Here is a 21,453-nt window from a genome sequence, read left to right on the forward strand (position 1 = left end):
CTCTTAGACATGCTAACAGTTCTACTCTTATGCTAACAGTTCTACTCTTATGCCAACAGTTCTACTCTTATGCCAACAGTTCTACTCTTATGCTAACAGTTCTACTCTTATGCTAACAGTTCTACTCTTATGCTAACAGTCCTACTCTTATGCTAACAGTCCTACTCTTAGACATGCTAACAGTTCTACTCTTAAACATGCTAACGGTTCTACTCTTAAACATGCTAACAGTTCTACTCTTAAACATGCTAACAGTTCTACTCTTAAACATGCTAACAGTTCTACTCTTAAACATGCTAACAGTTCTACTCTTAAACATGCTAACAGTTCTACTCTTAAACATGCTAACAGTTCTACTCTTAAACATGCTAACGGTTCTACTCTTAGACATGCTAACAGTTCTACTCTTAAGCATGCTAACAGTTCTACTCTTAAACATGCTAACGGTTCTACTCTTAAACATGCTAACAGTTCTACTCTTAAACATGCTAACAGTTCTACTCTTAAACATGCTAACGGTTCTACTCTTAGACATGCTAACAGTTCTACTCTTAAGCATGCTAACAGTTCTACTCTTAAACATGCTAACGGTTCTACTCTTAAACATGCTAACAGTTCTACTCTTTGACATGCTAACAGCTTAAACATGCTAACAGTTCTCCCCTGTTGAACTGATCAGGTGTTGAAATAAACATTGATTTATCAGCTGAGGTTGAATGAATGTTTCCTGAATCTCATTCCCTGCGAAACCCAGAATGTTCCCCGATTGTGGACTGAAGGTCAGCTTTAACAACATCCACAGAGACATTTAATCCACAGGCAGCCATGATCTCTGGGAAAACAAATACATTTGATGCCTTTTATGCACACGAAATCTCCACTTACAATCACTTAAAACGGTTATTTATAACATAAAAAATAGAAATTAGCTTTCAGTCAACTTTAGAAAACATTCGACCTTCAGCGAATGTTCCCTGGACTTTAAACCGTTTAAACTTTATACAGAGTTCCCTAAAGTTTAACCCTCCTGTTATGTTGCGGGTCAAATTGACCCGTTTCAAAGTTTAAAAATATTTTTTTAAAATAGTTGCAAGTATTTTTATTGCATGAAACTTTTTCTATTTGTCCTAATAGGTGAACTCTACATATAAATTGAACATTTATTCATTTTACACATTTACACATCATCACTAAGTATGAATAAACAGTATGTGTTTAAAAAATTAAATGTAATATAAAAAAAAATTACCAAAAATCACTTTCAAGGAAATTATTGTTTTTTTGTGTCTAGGTTTTTTTTCAGTGGACATAAAAAATGTAAATCCCATTTTTTATGTCCAAATGAGTAATTGAGTAAGTTGTCGTCATTAATCCTTAATTTCTGAGAAATAATAAAAAACATAATTGCACAAATGTTGATTGAGATGTTTAGTATTAGAGTTAATAACCAGTTAAAGAAATGTTTTGGTTCACAATAAAAGCGTTTGGATCTTCTTAACAGTTGGATAAACCATAAAGTTCTGGAGCTGACCCAGTTACGCTGACCTTTCACCCAGTTAGCACGTTAGCCACCCGAGCTAATTAGCCCCGTTCACTTTAACGAGAGCTAAGCTAACAGCTAGGAAACTCCAGCGCTGTGTTTCACCATTTTTTATGTCCAAATGAGTAATTGAGTAAGTTGTCGTCATTAATCCTTAATTTCTGAGAAATAAAAAAAAACATAATTGCACAAATTTTGATTGAGATGTTTAGTATTGGAGTTAATAACCAGTTAAAGAAATGTTTTGGTTCCTGACACTATAGCATGATGAAACTCAAATTGACCCACGAACATTATTGAAAAAAAAAGCCCCAAAAAGCTCTAATTATTACGGTAAATGTTATTTAACAATAAAAGCGTTTGGATCTTCTTAACAGTTGGATAAACCATAAAGTTCTGGAGCTGACCCAGTTACGCTGACCTTTCACCCAGTTAGCACGTTAGCCACCCGAGCTAATTAGCCCCGTTCACTTTAACGAGAGCTAAGCTAACAGCTAGGAAGCTAACAGCGCTGTGTTTCAGCCAGAAAACACCAAAACCTAAACCGTAAAGCTGCTAAGATAAGCCAGAGGTCCTTAATAAGAGTCACGGGTGATGTTCGTGCTGCTCAGCCTGAGATATTTCCACAGATAAAAGGAGTTTTTTTCTCTGCCACGTTTAGCTGGAGCTGATCCACTCACCGCAGTTCTGCTGCAAAAAGCCGACATTCCGACTCAGATACGCCCACAGACGGTGACCTGAATCCGGGGAGGATCAGCCGCTCAGCTCCGGGGTTTTGTTTCCGAAAAAAAAACACCTGAGAAGAAAGTGAGAAACACCTGAGGGAACCTGCGGAGCTGCTGGAGAGGGAAAAACAGCTGGGATGTGAGGAAGAGGAGCGGGATGAAGAGTCTCATAAGGATGTAACGCTTTGAAAACAAGACATTTTAGTCTAATCTGCTTCACTTGATCTCATTTTTTTAAAAATTGATTTCTTTATTAATTTATTTCTCTGAATTATTCTGAAAGTATTTATTTATTTGTTTATTGTTGTTATTGAAGTGGGGAAAATGCCGTACTTTTACATTTTGCTCGCATCTCTAAACCTTCTGTTAACACAGTAAGAGCATTAAAATCTTCTTTAGTCTTTTGTAATCTACTCTGGGAGACTTTCAGTAATTTTTTTCTATGGTGAATATCAGAGAATTAAAATGATTTTTACACTTTTATTTAGTTTTTAATGTGTTTCCAGATGTAGTACCGCATGGCCCGCCACGTGAGGGCGGTGCTGAGCTGCACCTGGTTTTAACCTACGTTTTAAACCTTGTGAACAGACCGTAGAAGAAGAGTGCGGCTCGCTATGGCGGAAACAGATCAGCAGTCGGGTAAATATGATGATGTTTCTGCTCTGTGTGTCTCCAGTTCTGCTGTTAAACTGGGAACGATGGTTCTCCTCCCAGCAGCTCCTCCTCATTTTACCGCTGGAAATTCAAACTGGTTTATCTGGACATTAAATCTGGCTGCGCGTTTTAACCTGAACTGGTTCAGAAAAGATTTAATATTTACACTAAAGTTGTCAAACAGCGATGGTCACTTCACCGCTTTATCGGTTTAAAATCCGGCATAACTTTAATAATTAGATCCATTCAAAGCTTCCGGGTTGATGCCCGGAACCGGTTTGGTTCGGAAAATAATTCAGCTTTAATTAAAATGACTTGTCATGGAAATTAAAGATCATATCCCGCCATATTTGTTTATTATTTATTTATTTGATAAAAACGAACTGATCTGGATCAGATGATGATGATGGTTCTGGTTCTGGTTCTGGTTCTGTCCAGCATCTTCTCCTGAAGATGAGGCGCCAGACGCCGGGACCGCCTACATCATCCCCAAGAAGGAAATCAGCATGGTGCCGGACATGGGGAAGTGGAAACGCTCTCAGGTACGAGTCCTTCCGGCGGAAGCTCCCAAACTAGAGCTGCTGCTGCTGTAAAAGGTTCTGGTTCTGGTTCTGGCCCATCCAGGCCTACGCGGACTACATGGGCTTCATCTTGACCCTGAACGAAGGAGTGAAGGGGAAGAAGCTGACGTGTGAATACGAAGTCTCTGAGGTGACTTTATCAGGTTTTTTAAAAGATTTTTAGATATTTTATAGTTTTATACATTAGCAGAACAGTGGTGATGTGACAAGTGGAGCTAATTTTTAGCTTAGCGCTAAACTTTGGGAAACATTTAGCGCGAACATTAGCACTGCTAACATTAGTATGTTAGCAGTGAGCTAACATGCTAATGCTATTAGCGCATTAGCACCTAGTGCTAAACTTTTAAACATTTAGCACAGTTAGCTTCATGCAGTGAGCTAACATGCTGTTAACGCATTAGCACCTAGTGCTAAACTTTTAAACATTTAGCACAGTTAGCTTCATGTAGTGAGCTAACATGCTAATGCTGTTAACGCATTAGCACCTACTGCTAAACTTTTAAACATTTAGCACAGTTAGCTTCATGTAGTGAGCTAACATGCTAATGCTGTTAACGCATTAGCACCTACTGCTAAACTTTTAAACATTTAGCACAGTTAGCTTCATGCAGTGAGCTAACATGCTGTTAACGCATTAGCACCTAGTGCTAAACTTTTAAACATTTAGCACAGTTAGCTTCATGTAGTGAGCTAACATGCTAATGCTGTTAACGCATTAGCACCTACTGCTAAACTTTTAAACATTTAGCACAGTTAGCTTCATGCAGTGAGCTAACATGCTGTTAACGCATTAGCACCTAGTGCTAAACTTTTAAACATTTAGCACAGTTAGCTTCATGTAGTGAGCTAACATGCTAATGCTGCTAACGCATTAGCACCTAGTGCTAAACTTTTAAACATTTAGCACAGTTAGCTTCATGCAGTGAGCTAACATGCTATTAGCGTGTGTGTGCCTCTGGTTTTATTTCTCTTCAGAACCGGTCGGTTCTGCTGCTATCGGTTCTGTCTCAGAGGGCAGGAAGCTGTTGGGTTCAGGTTTCATCAGCACCGGGTTACGGGTCAGAACTGAACCGGTTCTGTTGGTTTTGCAGACGGTGGAGAAGCTGCTCGGCCTTCTGGGAACTCTGGACCGGTGGATAAACGAAACTCCTCCGGTCGACCAGCCGTCCCGCTTCGGCAACAAGGCGTACAGAACCTGGTTCTCCAAGCTGGAGCAGGTTGGGTCAGAACCGCCTCTGTCCGGTCCGGGTCTCGGGCCCGGATCACGTTCTGTCTGTGTTTCAGGAAGCCGAGGCCTTGGTGGCCGCCGTGCTGCCTGCAGAGAAAGCCGCCGCCGCTCCAGAGATCGCCGTCTACCTGAAGGAAGCCGTGGGGAACCCGACCCGGATCGACTATGGGACAGGTACTGGTCCGGACCAGAACCTCCGCTCAGCCAGAAGTTCTTTTACTGAACTTCAGCTGCAGTTCCGCTTCATTATTTATCTATAACAAATAAAATGCTATCCGTCTGCCAGCACTTCCAGGTTAAAGGTCAAAGTGTTTCCAGGTTGAGGTCAGTTTGTCCAAACATCAGGACGGTTCTGACCCGGTTCTGTTTGTGTCTCCAGGTCATGAAGCGGCCTTCGCCACGTTCCTCTGCTGCCTCTGTAAGGTCGGCGCTCTGAGGATCTCTGACCAGCTGGCCATCGTCTTCAAGGTGTTCAACAGGTGAGACGCCCCGGCTGCGGTACCGCAGGACGGGTCAGACCGGGTCCAATGGGTCAGGAACTGCTTTACTGTTTGCCACACTTAGACTTTCCCAAACATAACCAGGTCTTTATAAAAACGAACCCACGTCTGTTCCACACAGCGTTGCTCTAACCACGCCAGCCCCTAGGGGGCAGCGCAGCGCCAGGCTAAAACCTCTCAGCCAATCAGATTGCTTAAAAACAACCACCACTTCCTGTTAGGTTGATTTGGAGAGATTTTTTCTATCGTTTTCTGCATTTATCATCAATATTAGCGTTTACAGAGTCAACAATCAGAATGAAAGCGCCCTGCAGGGGTGTACATACTTTCTGCGTGTCTGCAGGTACCTGCAGGTGATGCGGAAGCTGCAGCGGACCTACAGGATGGAGCCGGCCGGCAGCCAGGGCGTCTGGGGACTGGACGACTTCCAGTTCCTGCCCTTCATCTGGGGCAGCTCCCAGTTCATAGGTGAGGCAGACAGGAAGTGACATCAGCCTGATTGTGTCTTTACCATAGAAGAAGAAAGAAGCATTATTTTTATTTTTTGGGATTATTTTGGAGTTTGGAGATAAAAACTGATGTAGTAAGTGTTTGCGTCCAGTAGGGGGCAGCAGTCCCATACGATCCACTCTGATGTAGATTCACCTCACAGAAACTAAGTACACCCTCTGACCCAGCAGGGGGGCTTCCCTCATGATCCAGTGTTTCAGTCAGGTTGAGGTCTGGACTTTGACTAGACCGCTGTAGCGTCTTCTTCAGTCATTATCATAAATTTACGATCCATAAAAAAAGGTTTAATTGAAACCAAAGCAGCAGATGAAGAGTTAAATTATCCAGTTTTTGGTAGAGAGAGAAAAACAATAAATCAATAACAATAAACAATAAATAATAACAATAAACAATAAATCTGCCCCCTGCAGGTGGGAGTTGGCATCACTTAAAATCAATACTTTTGACCATTTACGCAATAAAATGCAGGGATTTGTTTGTTTATGTGATATCTTTCTTCTTCGGTCCTTCCGAAGCAGCAGCCATGTTGGTTCAGTGACCTTTGACCTTTAACTGAGGTCAGTTAGCTGCTTAATGTTTTAATGATTTCTCTGATGAAAATGTTTTTAAGTCTTTCCAACTGAAACATTTTAGTTATAGTAGAAAGAAACAAAGTTATGTTGTAACTTTTAACATCCAAGTATCTTCACAGTCAATGTTGATGCTGATCCGCTGTAGCAGTCAGTGCTACAGCGCCTCTGGAGAGGCCTCTGACTGAAGACAGTGGCTATTAGACAGTTTCATGCTAACAGTTGAATAGTCAACAGCAGAGATGACTTCTAGATGAGCTCTGCTAATCCACCTCATTTGCTTTTGCCACAACAGTAAAATCATTTCATAAATCAGAACATCGTTACTGAACTGGCCTGATCCCACAGAATCTGAGCGTAGCTTTGACTACACGGTGCCACCCGATGGTGGCTACACGGTGCCACCCGATGGTGGCTAACGCTGAGCGTAGCTTGTGGCTACCTGGTGCCACCCGGTGGTGGCTACACGGTGCCACCCGATGGTGGCTAACGCTGAGCGTAGCTTGTGGCTACCTGGTGCCACCCGATGGTGACCAGCGCTGAGCGTAGCTTGTGGCTGTACGGCGCACTCCTGTGGTGGCTAACGCCAAGCGTAGCTTGTGGCTGTATGGCGCCACCCGGTGGTGACCAGTGCTGAGCGTAGCTTGTGGCTACACGGTGCCCCCTGGTGGTGGCTAACACTGAGCATAGCTTGTGGCTACACGGGGCACTCCTGTGGTGGCTAACGCCAAGCGTAGCTTGTGGCTGTATGGCGCCCTCCTGTGGTGGCTAACGCCAAGCGTAGCTTGTGGCTGTATGGCGCCACCCGGTGGTGACCAACGCCGAGCATAGCTTGTGGCTGTACGGCGCCCTCCTGTGGTGGCTAACGCCAAGCGTAGCTTGTGGCTGTATGGCGCCACCCGGTGGTGACCAACGCCGAGCATAGCTTGTGGCTACACGGCGCACTCCTGTGGTGGCTAACGCCAAGCGTAGCTTGTGGCTGTATGGCGCCACCCGGTGGTGACCAACGCCGAGCATAGCTTGTGGCTGTACGGCGCCCTCCTGTGGTGGCTAACGCCAAGCGTAGCTTGTGGCTACACGGCGCACTCCTGTGGTGGCTAACGCCAAGCGTAGCTTGTGGCTACACGGCGCACTCCTGTGGTGGCTAACGCCAAGCGTAGCTTGTGGCTACACGGCGCACTCCTGTGGTGGCTAACGCCAAGCGTAGCTTGTGGCTACACGGCGCACTCCTGTGGTGGCTAACGCCAAGCGTAGCTTGTGGCTGTATGGCGCCACCCGGTGGTGACCAGTGCTGAGCGTAGCTTGTGGCTACACGGTGCCCCCTGGTGGTGGCTAACACTGAGCATAGCTTGTGGCTACACGGGGCACTCCTGTGGTGGCTAACGCCAAGCGTAGCTTGTGGCTGTATGGCGCCCTCCTGTGGTGGCTAACGCCAAGCGTAGCATGTGGCTGTATGGCGCCACCCGGTGGTGACCAACGCCGAGCCTAGCTTGTGGCTGTACGGCGCCCTCCTGTGGTGGCTAACGCCAAGCGTAGCTTGTGGCTGTATGGCGCCACCCGGTGGTGACCAACGCCGAGCCTAGCTTGTGGCTGTACGGCGCCCTCCTGTGGTGGCTAACGCCAAGCGTAGCATGTTGCTGTATGGCGCCACCCGGTGGTGACCAACGCCGAGCCTAGCTTGTGGCTGTACGGCGCCCTCCTGTGGTGGCTAACGCCAAGCGTAGCTTGTGGCTGTATGGCGCCACCCGGTGGTGACCAACGCCGAGCATAGCTTGTGGCTGTACGGCGCCCTCCTGTGGTGGCTAACGCCAAGCGTAGCTTGTGGCTGTATGGCGCCACCCGGTGGTGACCAACGCCGAGCATAGCTTGTGGCTGTACGGCGCCCTCCTGTGGTGGCTAACGCCAAGCGTAGCTTGTGGCTGTATGGCGCCACCCGGTGGTGACCAACGCCGAGCATAGCTTGTGGCTGTACGGCGCCCTCCTGTGGTGGCTAACGCCAAGCGTAGCTTGTGGCTACACGGCGCACTCCTGTGGTGGCTAACGCCAAGCGTAGCTTGTGGCTGTATGGCGCCCCCCGGTGGTGACCAACTCTGCTCTGTCCTCAGATCATCCGACTCTGGAGCCGCGGCATTTCATCGATGAGAGAGTGGTGAACGAGCAGCACCAGGACTACATGTTCCTGGACTGCATCCGGTTCATTAACGAGGTGAGGAAATCACGCCGTCGGGTCCATCAGAACCGGTCCGACCCGACACCCACAGCTCACATTTATTCACACAGAACCAGGATTATAAATTCAGTTTCCAGATCTCCTCTGGTCCGATATATCAGCGACGACCTGAAATTAACTTAAAACTAAACAAAGAGTCGAATAAAGAAATTAATTTAGGGTTTGTTACCCTTTTTTAATTCTTGTGTGAAACACAATAAATCTGGATTTGTTTAAACCATTATTAGTTATTTCATGTTGATGCAAAAAAATCTCCAGAAAGTTTCAGAAATCATTTTAAATCTGGAGCTCAGTTCAGATCTGCCGAGTCACTGGTCGCCATGGTGATTCCCGCCTGGTTGCCATGGTGATTCCCGCCTTTTCCCGGAGCCAGGAACTGGACTAGACGTCAAACTGAAGAGACCAGAACCTTCTGGGTCCACAAACTGAATGTTTCTGAAGCAGAGCTGACCGGTTGAACAGAACCCGCAGGTCCAGTTTGTCCAGAACCAATTAAAGCAGAAAACTAGCAGCCAATGAGAGAGTGGGCGTGTTTTCTGATTGGTCAGAAACCAGGAAGTCACAGAAACAAAAGACTGGATGGAGAAACTGGTTAAATCCAAAAGGTTCTGGATGCTTAACTGGGTCAGAACCATCGTCACTCTGAGCTGAAACATTCTGGAGGAAAATCTGGGGGGGAAAAACTGGAAAATGGATGAATATCAAAACTACTTCCTGTTCCTGTGACCCGTTTAAACGTTGAAGGACGGTTCTGTTGGGACGGACGACCCAGGTCCAAACAGAACCGGTTTCTACACATGATGTGAAACTGTTTCCAAACCAAACGTCTACTTTTCATGGGTTTATTTTAATATTTTGGGTCAAACTAAAAATTTGAATAATACAAGAAAAATATTTAAAAAAAATGTTTCCCTGAATTAATGTTGATAATAATCCAGTGTCATTTATATTTAAATTTAAATTTTATTAAATATATTTAAATTTTAGCACTTTATGTGTTTTTAAGTGAACTTTCTACAGATTCAGATGTTGGAAATAAATGAGCCGCAGCTGAATGTGGGTTTGTCCAGGAAGAGGAAGAGTGTGTGTGTGTGTGTGTGTGTGTGTGTGTGTGTGTGTGTGTGTGTGTGTGTGTGTGTGTGTGTGTGTGTGTGTGTGTGTGTGTGTGTGTGTGTGTGTGTGTGTTCTTGTTTTCCCCCTGCGTTTGGACTTTGGCCTGACTCTGGCGGCAGCTGGTGATGGACACGTCCCCATGTGCACCCAAAAACCTGACATATTTTTGATTTTCTAAACTTTATAAATTTTTATGTTAAAGATTATATTTCATGTTCCAATGTCCCTAAAAAAAATCCAAACCTAAAACAGAGTCTTTAGCTCATTTAGAAAGTTGAGTCCCCACGCGTAACCACCTAGTCACTCGCAAAACTAAGTCCTCACGTTGCATGAAATACATGTCTGTGTGTGTGTGTGTGTGTGTGTGTGTGTGTGTGTGTGTGTGTGTGTGTGTGTGTGTGTGTGTGTGTGTGTGTGTGTGTGTGTGTGTGGGCAGATGGACTGCCTGCGTTGGTCGTCTGCCAGAGCAGGAACTGAGCGCTTTGTTTTGGGAGTTTTGGAGGAAAAAGGAGGGGAGGGAAGCGGAGTGGGCGTCAGTGGAGCGGCTACATCCTCTTTCCTTTTCCCAGTCTTCCCAGTGGAACACGTCCTTCACCCTTTTCCTTCTCCTGCCTTAGCCTGACCTTTCCCCTCGTCTGACATGTCTGTGGGTTGATTCTTGTAATTAAGGTTGGAGGTATTTCATATTAATGGGCGGTTTAATGTAACCAGACTCTTCTTCATGTTTTCTACCTTCTACAGACGAAGTTATTTATTTAAAAGCTTCCTTGAACATGTTAGGGTACGTCTACGGTTGCACAAATCATTCTTAGACCATCAGATTTCAGTCTGTTTTGTGTGTTTTATGGCCTCTGCCACTTTAAATCCAAATGAGCTGCTGCTGGCCACGCCCCCAAACTCGGTGTTTACACATGTGCACAACTACACAAACATCCATCTTTGAAAAGCATTAGTAGAGCCTCCAAAGTGCTTCCTGGATGGAAAGTGTTTTCCAGCAGCCATTGTACAGCAGAAGGACCAGCTGAACGAGTGAGTGTGCTTGGGTTGCTAGGTAACGGGCTGATTTGTGACCTTACAATCCGGAGGTTTTCAAAACAGCTTCTTTTCCAGACACCATAAAACATTAAATTATACCCAAACCTAGCTGTGGCTCTGAGTCAAACCAACCTGTTCCCCTCCTGGCCTGTGGGGGCGCTGCACTGAGAACCACTGAAGAAAACAACACAGAAACCTCTGAGAGCAACTTCCTGCTTCACCAGATGGAACCAAGATGGAGGATTTCTGCTGCTAGCGCTAGGCTAACACATTAGCTTTGGTTGGGTTTGCGCTATAGTCCACTTCCTGCTTTTGGAGCGGCCTCTGGTCCACTTGGCGTTCACATATCAAACCGAACCCAGAGTGAGGTTTAGAGGACCAGAGGTCAGAGGTCACTTGGGCAGATTGAGGCTCAGCCGTGCCGCCATGGCCTCACTCAGCTGTTAGAAGCGGTCGTCCTGCTAACTAGCGCGTTGCTAGCGTGTTAGCCGTCTGTGAGCTGAAGCAGAAACGTTTCCCGTTCCTGTGACGAACGCAGGTTGTGATCCATCACCGTCTGACCCGATCGGGTTGTTACTCTTAACAGAAATCCTGCCGTTTCTCTGGTTCTGGTTCTGGTTCTGGACGCTCACCGTTTCTTTCATCGCTCTGCAAAAAACAAACAACATCATTTCAAAATAAAACCTTTCTTCAGAGCAGCAGACCCGGTCTCCATCAACTCGTCGCTCATCTTGTCTCCCGCTCCGTTCGCCGGCCTTGTCGAAGCGCCGGTAACCGTGGCAACGGCGGTATTTACCGTGGAGGTGAGGCCGAAGAATTTGAAAGCCAGCATTGCCGGGAATCGTCGCGGCACGTGACGACACACGGAGCGTTTTTTCTTTTTTTTCTTTTTTTTTTTTTTCTTTTTGTTCTCCGTCCTGTTTGGACCCGGCTGTGTTTGCTGCTCTTTGTTTACAGCTGAAAGCGTAAACACGCCCTCCTCCTCCTCCTCCTCCTCCTCCTCCTCCTCCTCCTCCTCCTGCCGTCTCAGGCTCCCGTTCCTCTCCGTGTTTCTAACGTCAGACACAGGCCTTGTGTGCGGCGCGAGCCCCAAACATGAGTCACTTCCTTCCCCACATGCTGCTGTGAATCACTCCTTCCTCCAGGGAATACGGACTGTCCCCGCCCCCCCGGCCCCCCCCTGACCCGCCCTTCCCCCGTCCTCTCATGCGAGGCCCTGGACAGCGTCTGCAGCCGGAGACTCGACGTTTGTTGAGACGTAAAGTCGCCGAGCTGGAAACGTTTTGGTTCTGATTGATTATTGATCCTCCCAAAGATTTTACCCACATTTTTTATTTTTTTTTCATTCGGTGAAAAAGTTTCATTTTGTTTCGTTTTGTTGTTAATTCACCAAAAAATAAAGTGAATCTGAAATAATCAGAAACTTTTGAGGCTTTTCCTCATAGATCTAAAAAACTACTGTTCATCATTAATATTATTGTTATTGTTGGTAGATCAGAACCGGATTGTTCTGTGAAAAATGCTACAAATTGAGTAGAGAACCCAAAACACCATTTCAGTAAAAATGTTTTCAATCCAGTTTAATTTAATTAATGTTTATAGAGGAAATAAAAACACCGAATTTCACTCTGATGAATTTCTAACGTCTTGGTTTCATCAAAAACACAACAATCTGATATATTCTAGGAAATTTGTGATATTTTGAAACAACAGTTAAAACCACATTTATTCAGCCAAATGTGTTTAAATACTAATTTATCATTTACCAAGCAGCTCATTTCTTCTTCATATTAAAAGCTTCTAAGTAGGAACAGAGTCACAATAAGCAGCCAGCTAACTGATCCAGCTCAATATGTTGCATTTGTTAGCATTAGCATGCTAAGCAACCAGCTAACTGATCCAGCTCAATATGTTGTGTTTGTTAGCATTAGCATGCTAAGCAACCAGCTAACTGATCCAGCTCAATATGTTGCGTTTGTTAGCATTAGCATGCTAAGCAGCCAGCTAACTGATCCAGCTCAATATGTTGCGTTTGTTAGCATTAGCATGCTAAGCAGCCAGCTAACTGATCCAACCCAATATGTTGTGTTTGTTAGCATTAGCATGCTAAGCAGCCAGCTAACTGATCCAACTCAATATGTTGCGTTTGTTAGCATTAGCATGCTAAGCAGCCAGCTAACTGATCCAGCTCAATATGTTGTGTTTGTTAGCATTAGCATGCTAAGCAGCCAGCTAACTGATCCAACTCAATATGTTGCGTTTGTTAGCATTAGCATGCTAAGCAGCCAGCTAACTGATCCAGCTCAATATGTTGCGTTTGTTAGCATTAGCATGCTAAGCAGCCAGCTAACTGATCCAGCTCAATATGTTGCGTTTGTTAGCATTAGCATGCTAAGCAGCCAGCTAACTGATCCAGCTCAATATGTTGCGTTTGTTAGCATTAGCATGCTAAGCAGCCAGCTAACTGATCCAGCTCAATATGTTGCGTTTGTTAGCATTAGCATGCTAAGCAACCAGCTAACTGATCCAGCTCAATATGTTGTGTTTGTTAGCATTAGCATGCTAAGCAACCAGCTAACTGATCCAGCTCAATATGTTGCGTTTGTTAGCATTAGCATGCTAAGCAGCCAGCTAACTGATCCAACTCAATATGTTGCGTTTGTTAGCATTAGCATGCTAAGCTAGGCTCTGAATCGTTATTTCCTGTTAGTTTTTTTAATTTCTTAAAGGTTAAAATTCTCCATTCTGTGTCTCCTGTGTCGTTTCTTCATTTAAACTTGTATTTTCCGACGTTTTTACCGATGTGAGTTCGTTCTAACGGATCATTTCTGATCGTCTCTGCTCTGCAGATGAAGACGGGTCCGTTTGCTGAGCACTCCAACCAGCTGTGGAACATCAGCGCCGTCCCGTCCTGGTCCAAAGTCAACCAGGGCCTGATCAGGATGTACAAAGCAGAGGTGATCACTGATCAATGAACCGATCAGCCTTTAATGACTCTTTCTGCTCGACTGGCTGATGTTGAAGTTTTATTTTGATGGATTACCTGGAATTATCTGGAACAGCCGTGGAAATCTCATCCAACATTCCCGTTTCTGCAGACACCTCCACAGCGTCTCTGCTCCAGTTTCTCGGAAATGTTTGGCTCTAAAAGCTGAAACTTAAAAAAAAAAAAAGAAAAAAGGTTATTTTGGTGGAAGCGGCTCGGTTCTGCGTAAGCAGCAGCTTCACTAACAGCAGCGTTTCCTCCAGCGGCAGCGAAATGAGGCGATGAAAACATTTTAGTAAAAGCTTTTAATAAGAGAAGTAGAAAGGAATGTAGATAAACATCAAACGGTTTTATACAGAGATGGAAATTTTAAATATTCCTGAATAGATTTGGCTGATTTCTGGTTAAATGAGACCATTTCTCTCCCAGATTCCTTGGATTTGATTTAAGCTCCCAAATTATGAACAAAAGGATATGAATGAGCATCAGTTATAATGAAAGAGACGTTTTCACTCTTCAGCTCGTTTTATTTAAAAAATAAGTTTTCTGTCCCTTAAAAACTCATTTTTAAATAAAGACAGACAGAAGTGATTGAAATGTTTAGAAAAAATAAACATTTTATGAGAGTTTTTATTCTAAACATATGTTGTTGGTTCGCTCTCTGACTTCCACTTATTTTTCTTTTGCTGCGATTTAAACAGATTGTGGATCTTTTTTTTAAAAGTTATCTCAGAGACGTTAGCTTAAATTTGCTAGCTTAAACTCGCTAGCTTAAAGCATTAGCTTAAAGCGTTAGTTTAAAGATGCTAGCTCAAAGATTCTAGCTTAAAGCACTAGTCTAACGATGCTAGCTTAAACTTGCTAGCTTAAAGACGCTAGTTTAAAGGTGGTAGCTCAAACATGGTAGCTTAAACCGTTAGTTTAAAGATGCTAGCTCAAAGATGCTAGCTTAAAGCACTAGTCTAACGATGCTAGCTTAAAGTGTTAGCTTAAACTCGCTAGCTTAAAGCGCTAGTTTAAAGATGCTAGCTCAAGCATGGTAGCTTAAACTCGCTAGCTTAAAAATGCTAGTTTAAAGGTGCTAGCTCAAACATGGTAGCTTAAAGCGCTAGTTTAAAGGTGCAAGCTTAAAGCATTCGCTTAAAGCGTTAGTTTAAAGATGCTAGCTCAAAGATGCTAGCTTAAAGCACTAGTCTAACGATGCTAGCTTAAAGTGTTAGCTTAAACTCGCTAGCTTAAAGCGCTAGTTTAAAGATGCTAGCTCAAGCATGGTAGCTTAAACTCGCTAGCTTAAAAATGCTAGTTTAAAGGTGCTAGCTCAAACATGGTAGCTTAAAGCGCTAGTTTAAAGGTGCAAGCTTAAAGCATTCGCTTAAAGCGTTAGTTTAAAGATGCTAGCTCAAAGATGCTAGCTTAAAGCACTAGTCTAACGATGCTAGCTTAAAGTGTTAGCTTAAACTCGCTAGCTTAAAGCGCTAGTTTAAAGATGCTAGCTCAAGCATGGTAGCTTAAACTCGCTAGCTTAAAAATGCTAGTTTAAAGGTGCTAGCTCAAACATGGTAGCTTAAAGCGCTAGTTTAAAGGTGCTAGCTTACAGATGCTAGCTAAAAGCGCTAGTTTAAAGGTGCTAGCTTACAGATGCTAGCTAGAAGCACTAGTTTAAAGGTGCTAGCTTACAGATGCTAGCTAAAAGCGCTAGTTTAAAGGTGCTAGCTGTCACTACAGGACTTTGTGTTCTGCAGCTTTTACATTCCTGGAACCATCCGGAGAACCGAGTCGCTCCGACTGAAACACCCAGACTGGTTCTGAGGGCTGCAGAGGCAGGAAAGGGTTAAAGCAGGAATGGAGAGAATGGGAGTGTGTGTGTGTGTGTGTGTGTGTGTGTGTGTGTGTGTGTGTGTGTGTGTGCGTGTGGGCGGTTGGGGGTGGGATGGAGGGAATGTCTAAGCCCGGTCTCCCCGCCTGCATGCCCACATCCTGTGTTTTCCAGAGCAGCCTGTGAGTCTTCCCAAAGAGCTGAGGGGCCAGGCTGTCTGCGTTCCCTTCCCCCTCCCCGTTCCCTTCATTAAATCCTCTCTCCTTCCCTCCTTCCCTCCTCCCTCCGTCCGACCTTCCTCCAGCCTGAAGCAACCATCAGCAGACTCGCATTCCTCGCTCCCTTTCCCGGGCCCCACACACGGTTTGGGGCTGAGCTGCAGACCGAAGTTCTGCGTCTGACGGCGTCACGATGCAGAAACGGCAGAAGAAGAACTTCTGTTGGTTCTGCTGCCGTTCGGAAAATCACAGAAACTGAATCAGTTTAAACTCCGAAACCTTCTCTGGATTGTTTTCCTTGCATAAAACATAAAATCATTCAAACTAAACCAGAAACAGGTGGAGAGTTTAACGGCTTTAAGGAGGTCAGAGAAAATAAAATCAGATTTTTAAAATAATGAAAAACAATATTTCTCGATTGTTTTTGTACTTTATATAAAATGTATCCATGTCAGAAGATAAAACCTGAAAGAACTGAAGCGACTACTTTTACCTTATTTAGTTTCATTCATTTAAAAGTTTCTGTAGAATAGATATTTGAGTCATAATCAACGCTAGCTAAGCTGAGCTCGTCGCTAGGCTAATAATTAGCCTGAAGTCGATAAAACATGTTTTGATTCGCAGCTGAGTGAAGCTTTTATGAAAATAAAACTGGAGTAAGTTACAGATTTAAGAAAGCATTATTTAAATTACATTCAAAACAAAATAATCATATTTAGATTAGAGCTAAGCTGCTAGCTGAAGCTACTGAGCGAACAGCAACATTTAGCCACGATGTGAATCCCAGCTGGATCAGCTGCAGATGGACAAATGTTACATTTAATCTTTTGGAATGTAAATACTTTAAACTACGTTCAGCTGAGCTGAAACTATGCTAACGGCTAAAACTATGCTAATGGCTAAAACTATACTAACGGCTGAAACTATGCTAACGGCTAAAACTATGCTAACGGCTAAAACTATGCTAATGGCTAAAACTATGCTAACGGCTAAAAGCTGATTTAGCCAGACCTCCATCCAGCCTCCTGACTCCCATCCATCCTACTGACTCCCATCCAGACCCCCATCCAGCCTCCTGACCCCCATCCATCCTCCTGACTCCCACCCAGACCCCCATCCAGCCTCGAGACCCCCATCCAGCCTCCTGACCCCCATCCATCCTCCTGACCCCCACCCAGACCCCCATCCAGCCTCCAAACCTCCATCCAGCCTCCAGACCTCCATCCAGCCTCCAAACCTCCATCCATCCTCCTGACCCCCACCCAGACCCCCATCCAACCTCCAAACCCCCATCCATCCTCCTGACTCCCACCCAGGAGTCAGGAGGATGGATGGGAGTTCATCCTCATCCAGCCTCCTGACCCCATCCAGCCTCCTGACCCCCATCCAGCCTCCCGACCCCCGCCCTGACCCCCATCCAGCCTCCTGACCCCCACCCAGACCCCCATCCAGCCTCCTGACCCCCATCCAGCCTCCTGACCCCCATCCAGCCTCCTGACCCCCACCCAGACCCCCATCCAGCCTCCAGACTCCCACCCAGACCCCCATCCATCCTCCTGACCCCCACCCAGACCCCCATCCAGCCTCCTGACCCCCACCCAGACCCCCATCCAGCCTCCTGACCCCCACCCAGACCCCCATCCAGCCTCCAGACTCCCACCCAGACCCCCATCCATCCTCCTGACTCCCACCCAGACCCCCATCCAGCCTCGAGACCCCCATCCAGCCTCCAGACCCCCATCCAGCCTCCTGACCCCCATCCATCCACCTGACTCCCACCCAGACCCCCATCCAACCTCCAAACCCCCATCCAGCCTCCTGACCCCCATCCATCCTCCTGACTCCCACCCAGGCCCCCATCCAGCCTCCTGACCCCCACCCAGACCCCCATCCAGCCTCCTGACCCCCATCCATCCTCCTGACCCCCACCCAGACCCCCATCCAGCCTCCAGACCCCCATCCAGCCTCCAGACCCCCATCCAGCCTCCAGACCCCCATCCATCCTCCTGACCCCCACCCAGTCCTCCATCCTGCGCCCCAATAGAAATGGCAGCAGTTTGCACAAAGAGCTGCTCTGCAGACGATTTGGTCACAGTGACAGTCGGGCCAGCGGCACCGCAGGCTCAGGTCGGGTTAACGTGTCCACAGAACAGGTTCCAGGTTCTTCAGGCTTTCTAAAGGTTTTTCTTTGGACTTTCTCTGCTTTTTGGTTTTTCAACCATTTTTGTTAGAGAATGTCGAACCTCACTTGATTTGAAACGTTTCTTATTTCATCGTCTTTGAATTTATTCTGGTACTGAGCTCGGTTCGGACCGGTTCACTGTAAAATTACTTTCAATCATCAGTAAACAGAGTCGGTCCAAACTGACCCGTAATGAGTCCAAATGATGCTCTGTCGGCACAAAGCGAGTAAAACTGCAGAGGAATGAAATGACGACGACCAGCACTGATGTTGATCTAAAATAATTTCAAATAAATGTACAGATCCAACATTTATTCAGTTTATTTCCCACATAAAACAGTTTGTAGCTTAAACTAAAATTAGCAAGTAAGTAAAGTTTATTTCTTCACCAGCTTTTAACAGACAATTATCACAAACTGCTTTGCAATAAGAACACAAAAGCACCAGCCTGTTCCCCTCCTGGCCTGTGGGGGCGCTGCACCAAGAACCACTGGTACAGACCAGGAGCCATTTCTGATGCTAGTGCTAGGCTAGCATGTTGTTGTATTTACCCATATTGTTGTGGGCAGGAGTCCACTGCCTGCTTTTGGAGCGCTCTTCTTCCCCTTTAGCCTGCTCTTCGTTAGCCTGTTCTTTGTTAGCCTGATCCTCGTTAGCCTGTTGTTCATTAGCCTGCTCTTCGTTAGCCTGTTCTTTGTTAGCCTGTTCTTTGTTAGCCTGATCTTTGTTAGCCTGATCTTTGTTAGCCTGTTGTTTATTAGCCTGTTCTTCATTAGCCTGTTCTTTGTTAGCCTGTTCTTTGTTAGCCTGTTTTTCATTAGCCTGATCTTTGTTAGCCTGTTCTTTGTTAGCCTGTTTTTTGTTAGCTTGTTGTTTATTAGCCTGTTTTTCATTAGCCAGTTCTTCATTAGCCTGTTCTTTATTAGCCTGTTCTTCATTAGCCAGTTCTTCATTAGCCTGTTCTTTGTTAGCCTGTTTTTCATTAGCCTGATCTTTGTTAGCCTGTTCTTTGTTAGCCTGTTTTTCGTTAACCTGTTTTTCATTAGCCTGTTGTTTATTAGCCTGTTCTTTATTAGCCTGTTGTTTATTAGCCTGTTCTTTGTTAGCCTGTTCTTTGTTAGCCTGTTTTTCATTAGCCTGATCTTTATTAGCCTGTTCTTCGTTTGCCTGTTCTTTGTTAGCATGTTCTCCTCCATTAGCAGCAGTTTTAGCTCCTGTTGCTAACCCGTCTTGCTCTCTGTCGTGTTTTCAGTGTTTGGAGAAGTTCCCGGTGATCCAGCATTTTAAGTTCGGCAGCCTGCTCTCCATCCAGCCTGCGAAGCCTTGACCCTCCACAGAGGAAGGATTCCCAGCGTTCCCAGTTCCAACGGTAGCGAATGCTAGCTGCGTAGCCCGACACATGCATTCCCTCACTGGCATGCTGCTGAGAAGGTTTGGACACATCCTCAACTCTCCTGCTCAGCATGTCGCTGATGACCTCTGAACTCTGGAGCATCTGTGGATTTTTGTCTTATTTATATAAAAGTCTGATATTATTTTTATGGTTTTCAGAATGTGTGATCATGAATGCTTCAGAATTGCTGTCATCAGTGAGACTGTTGTGTTTTTGTTTTGCTTTTAAGGCCAAAGGTCAGATTTTCCCTCAAACGTCTTCGTTCATTCGCTCAGAGCCGACTGTAGTAGAACATCATCTAGATTAGACAGAAACTTCTGGATTCAGGAAGTCTAGAAGGAAAGTCTGTGCATGGAGAAACTCTTTCAGTTTGCCCAACGCTAGCCCCTAAAACAGATATCAGCTCCGTTCTGATCAATATTGTCATTAAAAGGATCAAATGAACATTATGGTTCTGTGTGAAGTGTTGTTTGTGTTGTAACGTCCTAGTCCAAGCTGCAGTTCAACAAGCCAGGTTCTATTTTCAGCCTTTCAAGAAACAAACTTAAAATGTTAGAATAGATGTTTTTTTTATTCCAGCTCTTTTTTTAGTTCAACATTTTCTTATATGTACCTTTAAGCTAAGTTTATAGTTGATACGTTGAACTGGACTCAACAGAGCTAACCTAGCTTCTACACGTTAGCCTAGCGCATTAGCCTAGCGCACTAGCCTAGCTCAGAATGTTAGTGACTCAAAGTGAACAGTTTGAAAGCTTTTCTTCTGCTCTGGTATTCATATGAATCCTCACTGCCTGTGTTTCCGTTCACCACGTCTTTGGGCTTTTTGACATTTATTAATTCATTTCCTTAATGGAAACACGGAAATTCAGAAAAACCTTGTTTTTCCAAAGAAAGGTTTTGGTATTAGTACGAGCTGGTAGAAAGGAAATCGGTTTAATTTGGAAAAGATTTTTCTGCATCACGAGTCAAAAGATCAGCAGGATGTTGCTACTGGCAGAAACCACAAAGAGGACAACAGGAAGTCGATGGAGCATTTTTTATGACATTACAAGAACAAATTTATTCACATTTCTTATTCAATGGAAACAACAAAAATTGTGTTTTTTGACATTAGTGAAAGTTTAACATTTGAAATGAAAATGCAGACATTAATGGATCATTTCAGAGAATGTCTGAACGCTCCATGTGTTCATATTAATATCCTTTTAACTATTAACTCTCATCTGTTCTGGAGGGATTTTATGCTAAACACCAACAGGAAGTAGAAAAGAAGGAAATGTCTTTCAATTTGGTGCAGATTTTACTCAAAACTTTAGAACAAACTTTGTTCTAAAGTTAAAATAATTCACATAAAAATCAGAAACACCAGGAGATCAGAGCTGGAGATGAATGAGCCCAGCAGAGGTCCGATAGGATGGATGTGGGATGTGGTTGGATGTGGTTCCGGTTGGATGTGGTTCCGGTTGGATGTGGTTCCAGTTGGATGTGGATGTGGTTCCGGTTGGATGTGGTTCCGGTTGGATGTGGATGTGGTTGGATGTGGTTCCGGTTGGATGTGGTTCCAGTTGGATGTGGTTCCGGTTGGATGTGGATGTGGTTCCGGTTGGATGTGGATGTGGTTCCAGTTGGATGTGGTTCCGGTTGGATGTGGATGTGGTTCCGGTTGGATGTGGTTCCGGTTGGATGTGGATGTGGTTGGATGTGGTTCCAGTTGGATGTGGTTCCAGTTGGATGTGGTTCCGGTTGGATGTGGATGTGGTTGGATGTGGTTCCAGTTGGATGTGGTTCCGGTTGGATGTGGGATGTGGTTGGATGTGGTTCTGGTTGGATGTGGTTCCGGTTGGATGTGGTTCCGGTTGGATGTGGTTCCGGTTGGATGTGGTTCCAGTTGGATGTGGATGTGGTTCCGGTTGGATGTGGTTCCGGTTGGATGTGGATGTGGTTGGATGTGGTTCCGGTTGGATGTGGTTCCAGTTGGATGTGGTTCCGGTTGGATGTGGATGTGGTTGGATGTGGTTCCAGTTGGATGTGGTTCCGGTTGGATGTGGTTCCGGTTGGATGTGGTTCCAGTTGGATGTGGATGTGGTTGGATGTGGTTCCAGTTGGATGTGGTTCCGGTTGGATGTGGTTCCGGTTGGATGTGGTTCCGGTTGGATGTGGTTCCGGTTGGATG

At 45.1% G+C, this 21,453-nt stretch overlaps 2 protein-coding genes across 3 annotated transcripts in view; one reads left to right on the top strand and one right to left on the bottom strand.

The window, feature by feature from the left end:
- Positions 1 to 2,358, bottom strand: part of crata (carnitine O-acetyltransferase a) — a 62,337-nt gene extending 59,979 nt beyond the window's left edge. For both annotated transcript variants that reach the window (XM_081613682.1, XM_081613681.1), the window contains exon 1: positions 2,221 to 2,358. In XM_081613682.1, coding sequence (XP_081469808.1) covers positions 2,221 to 2,247 — 27 coding nt within the window. In that variant the 5' untranslated portion in view covers positions 2,248 to 2,358. The remainder of the gene's footprint in view (positions 1 to 2,220) is intronic.
- ptpa (protein phosphatase 2 phosphatase activator) lies at positions 2,325 to 19,729 on the top strand. Its single transcript, XM_008424809.2, has 11 exons — positions 2,325 to 2,442; positions 2,854 to 2,904; positions 3,358 to 3,461; positions 3,544 to 3,630; positions 4,592 to 4,717; positions 4,785 to 4,902; positions 5,108 to 5,207; positions 5,572 to 5,696; positions 8,413 to 8,513; positions 13,535 to 13,642; positions 19,140 to 19,729. Exons 2-11 carry the CDS (start codon positions 2,880 to 2,882, stop codon positions 19,212 to 19,214), a joined length of 969 nt encoding a protein of 322 aa, XP_008423031.1. The 5' UTR covers positions 2,325 to 2,442; positions 2,854 to 2,879; the 3' UTR covers positions 19,215 to 19,729.
- Positions 19,730 to 21,453: the final 1,724 nt, after the last annotated feature.

Source organism: Poecilia reticulata, chromosome 12 (genome assembly GCF_904066995.2).
Source record: "Poecilia reticulata chromosome 12, P_reticulata-male-v2, whole genome shotgun sequence".
Taxonomy (NCBI): Eukaryota; Metazoa; Chordata; class Actinopteri; order Cyprinodontiformes; family Poeciliidae; genus Poecilia; species Poecilia reticulata.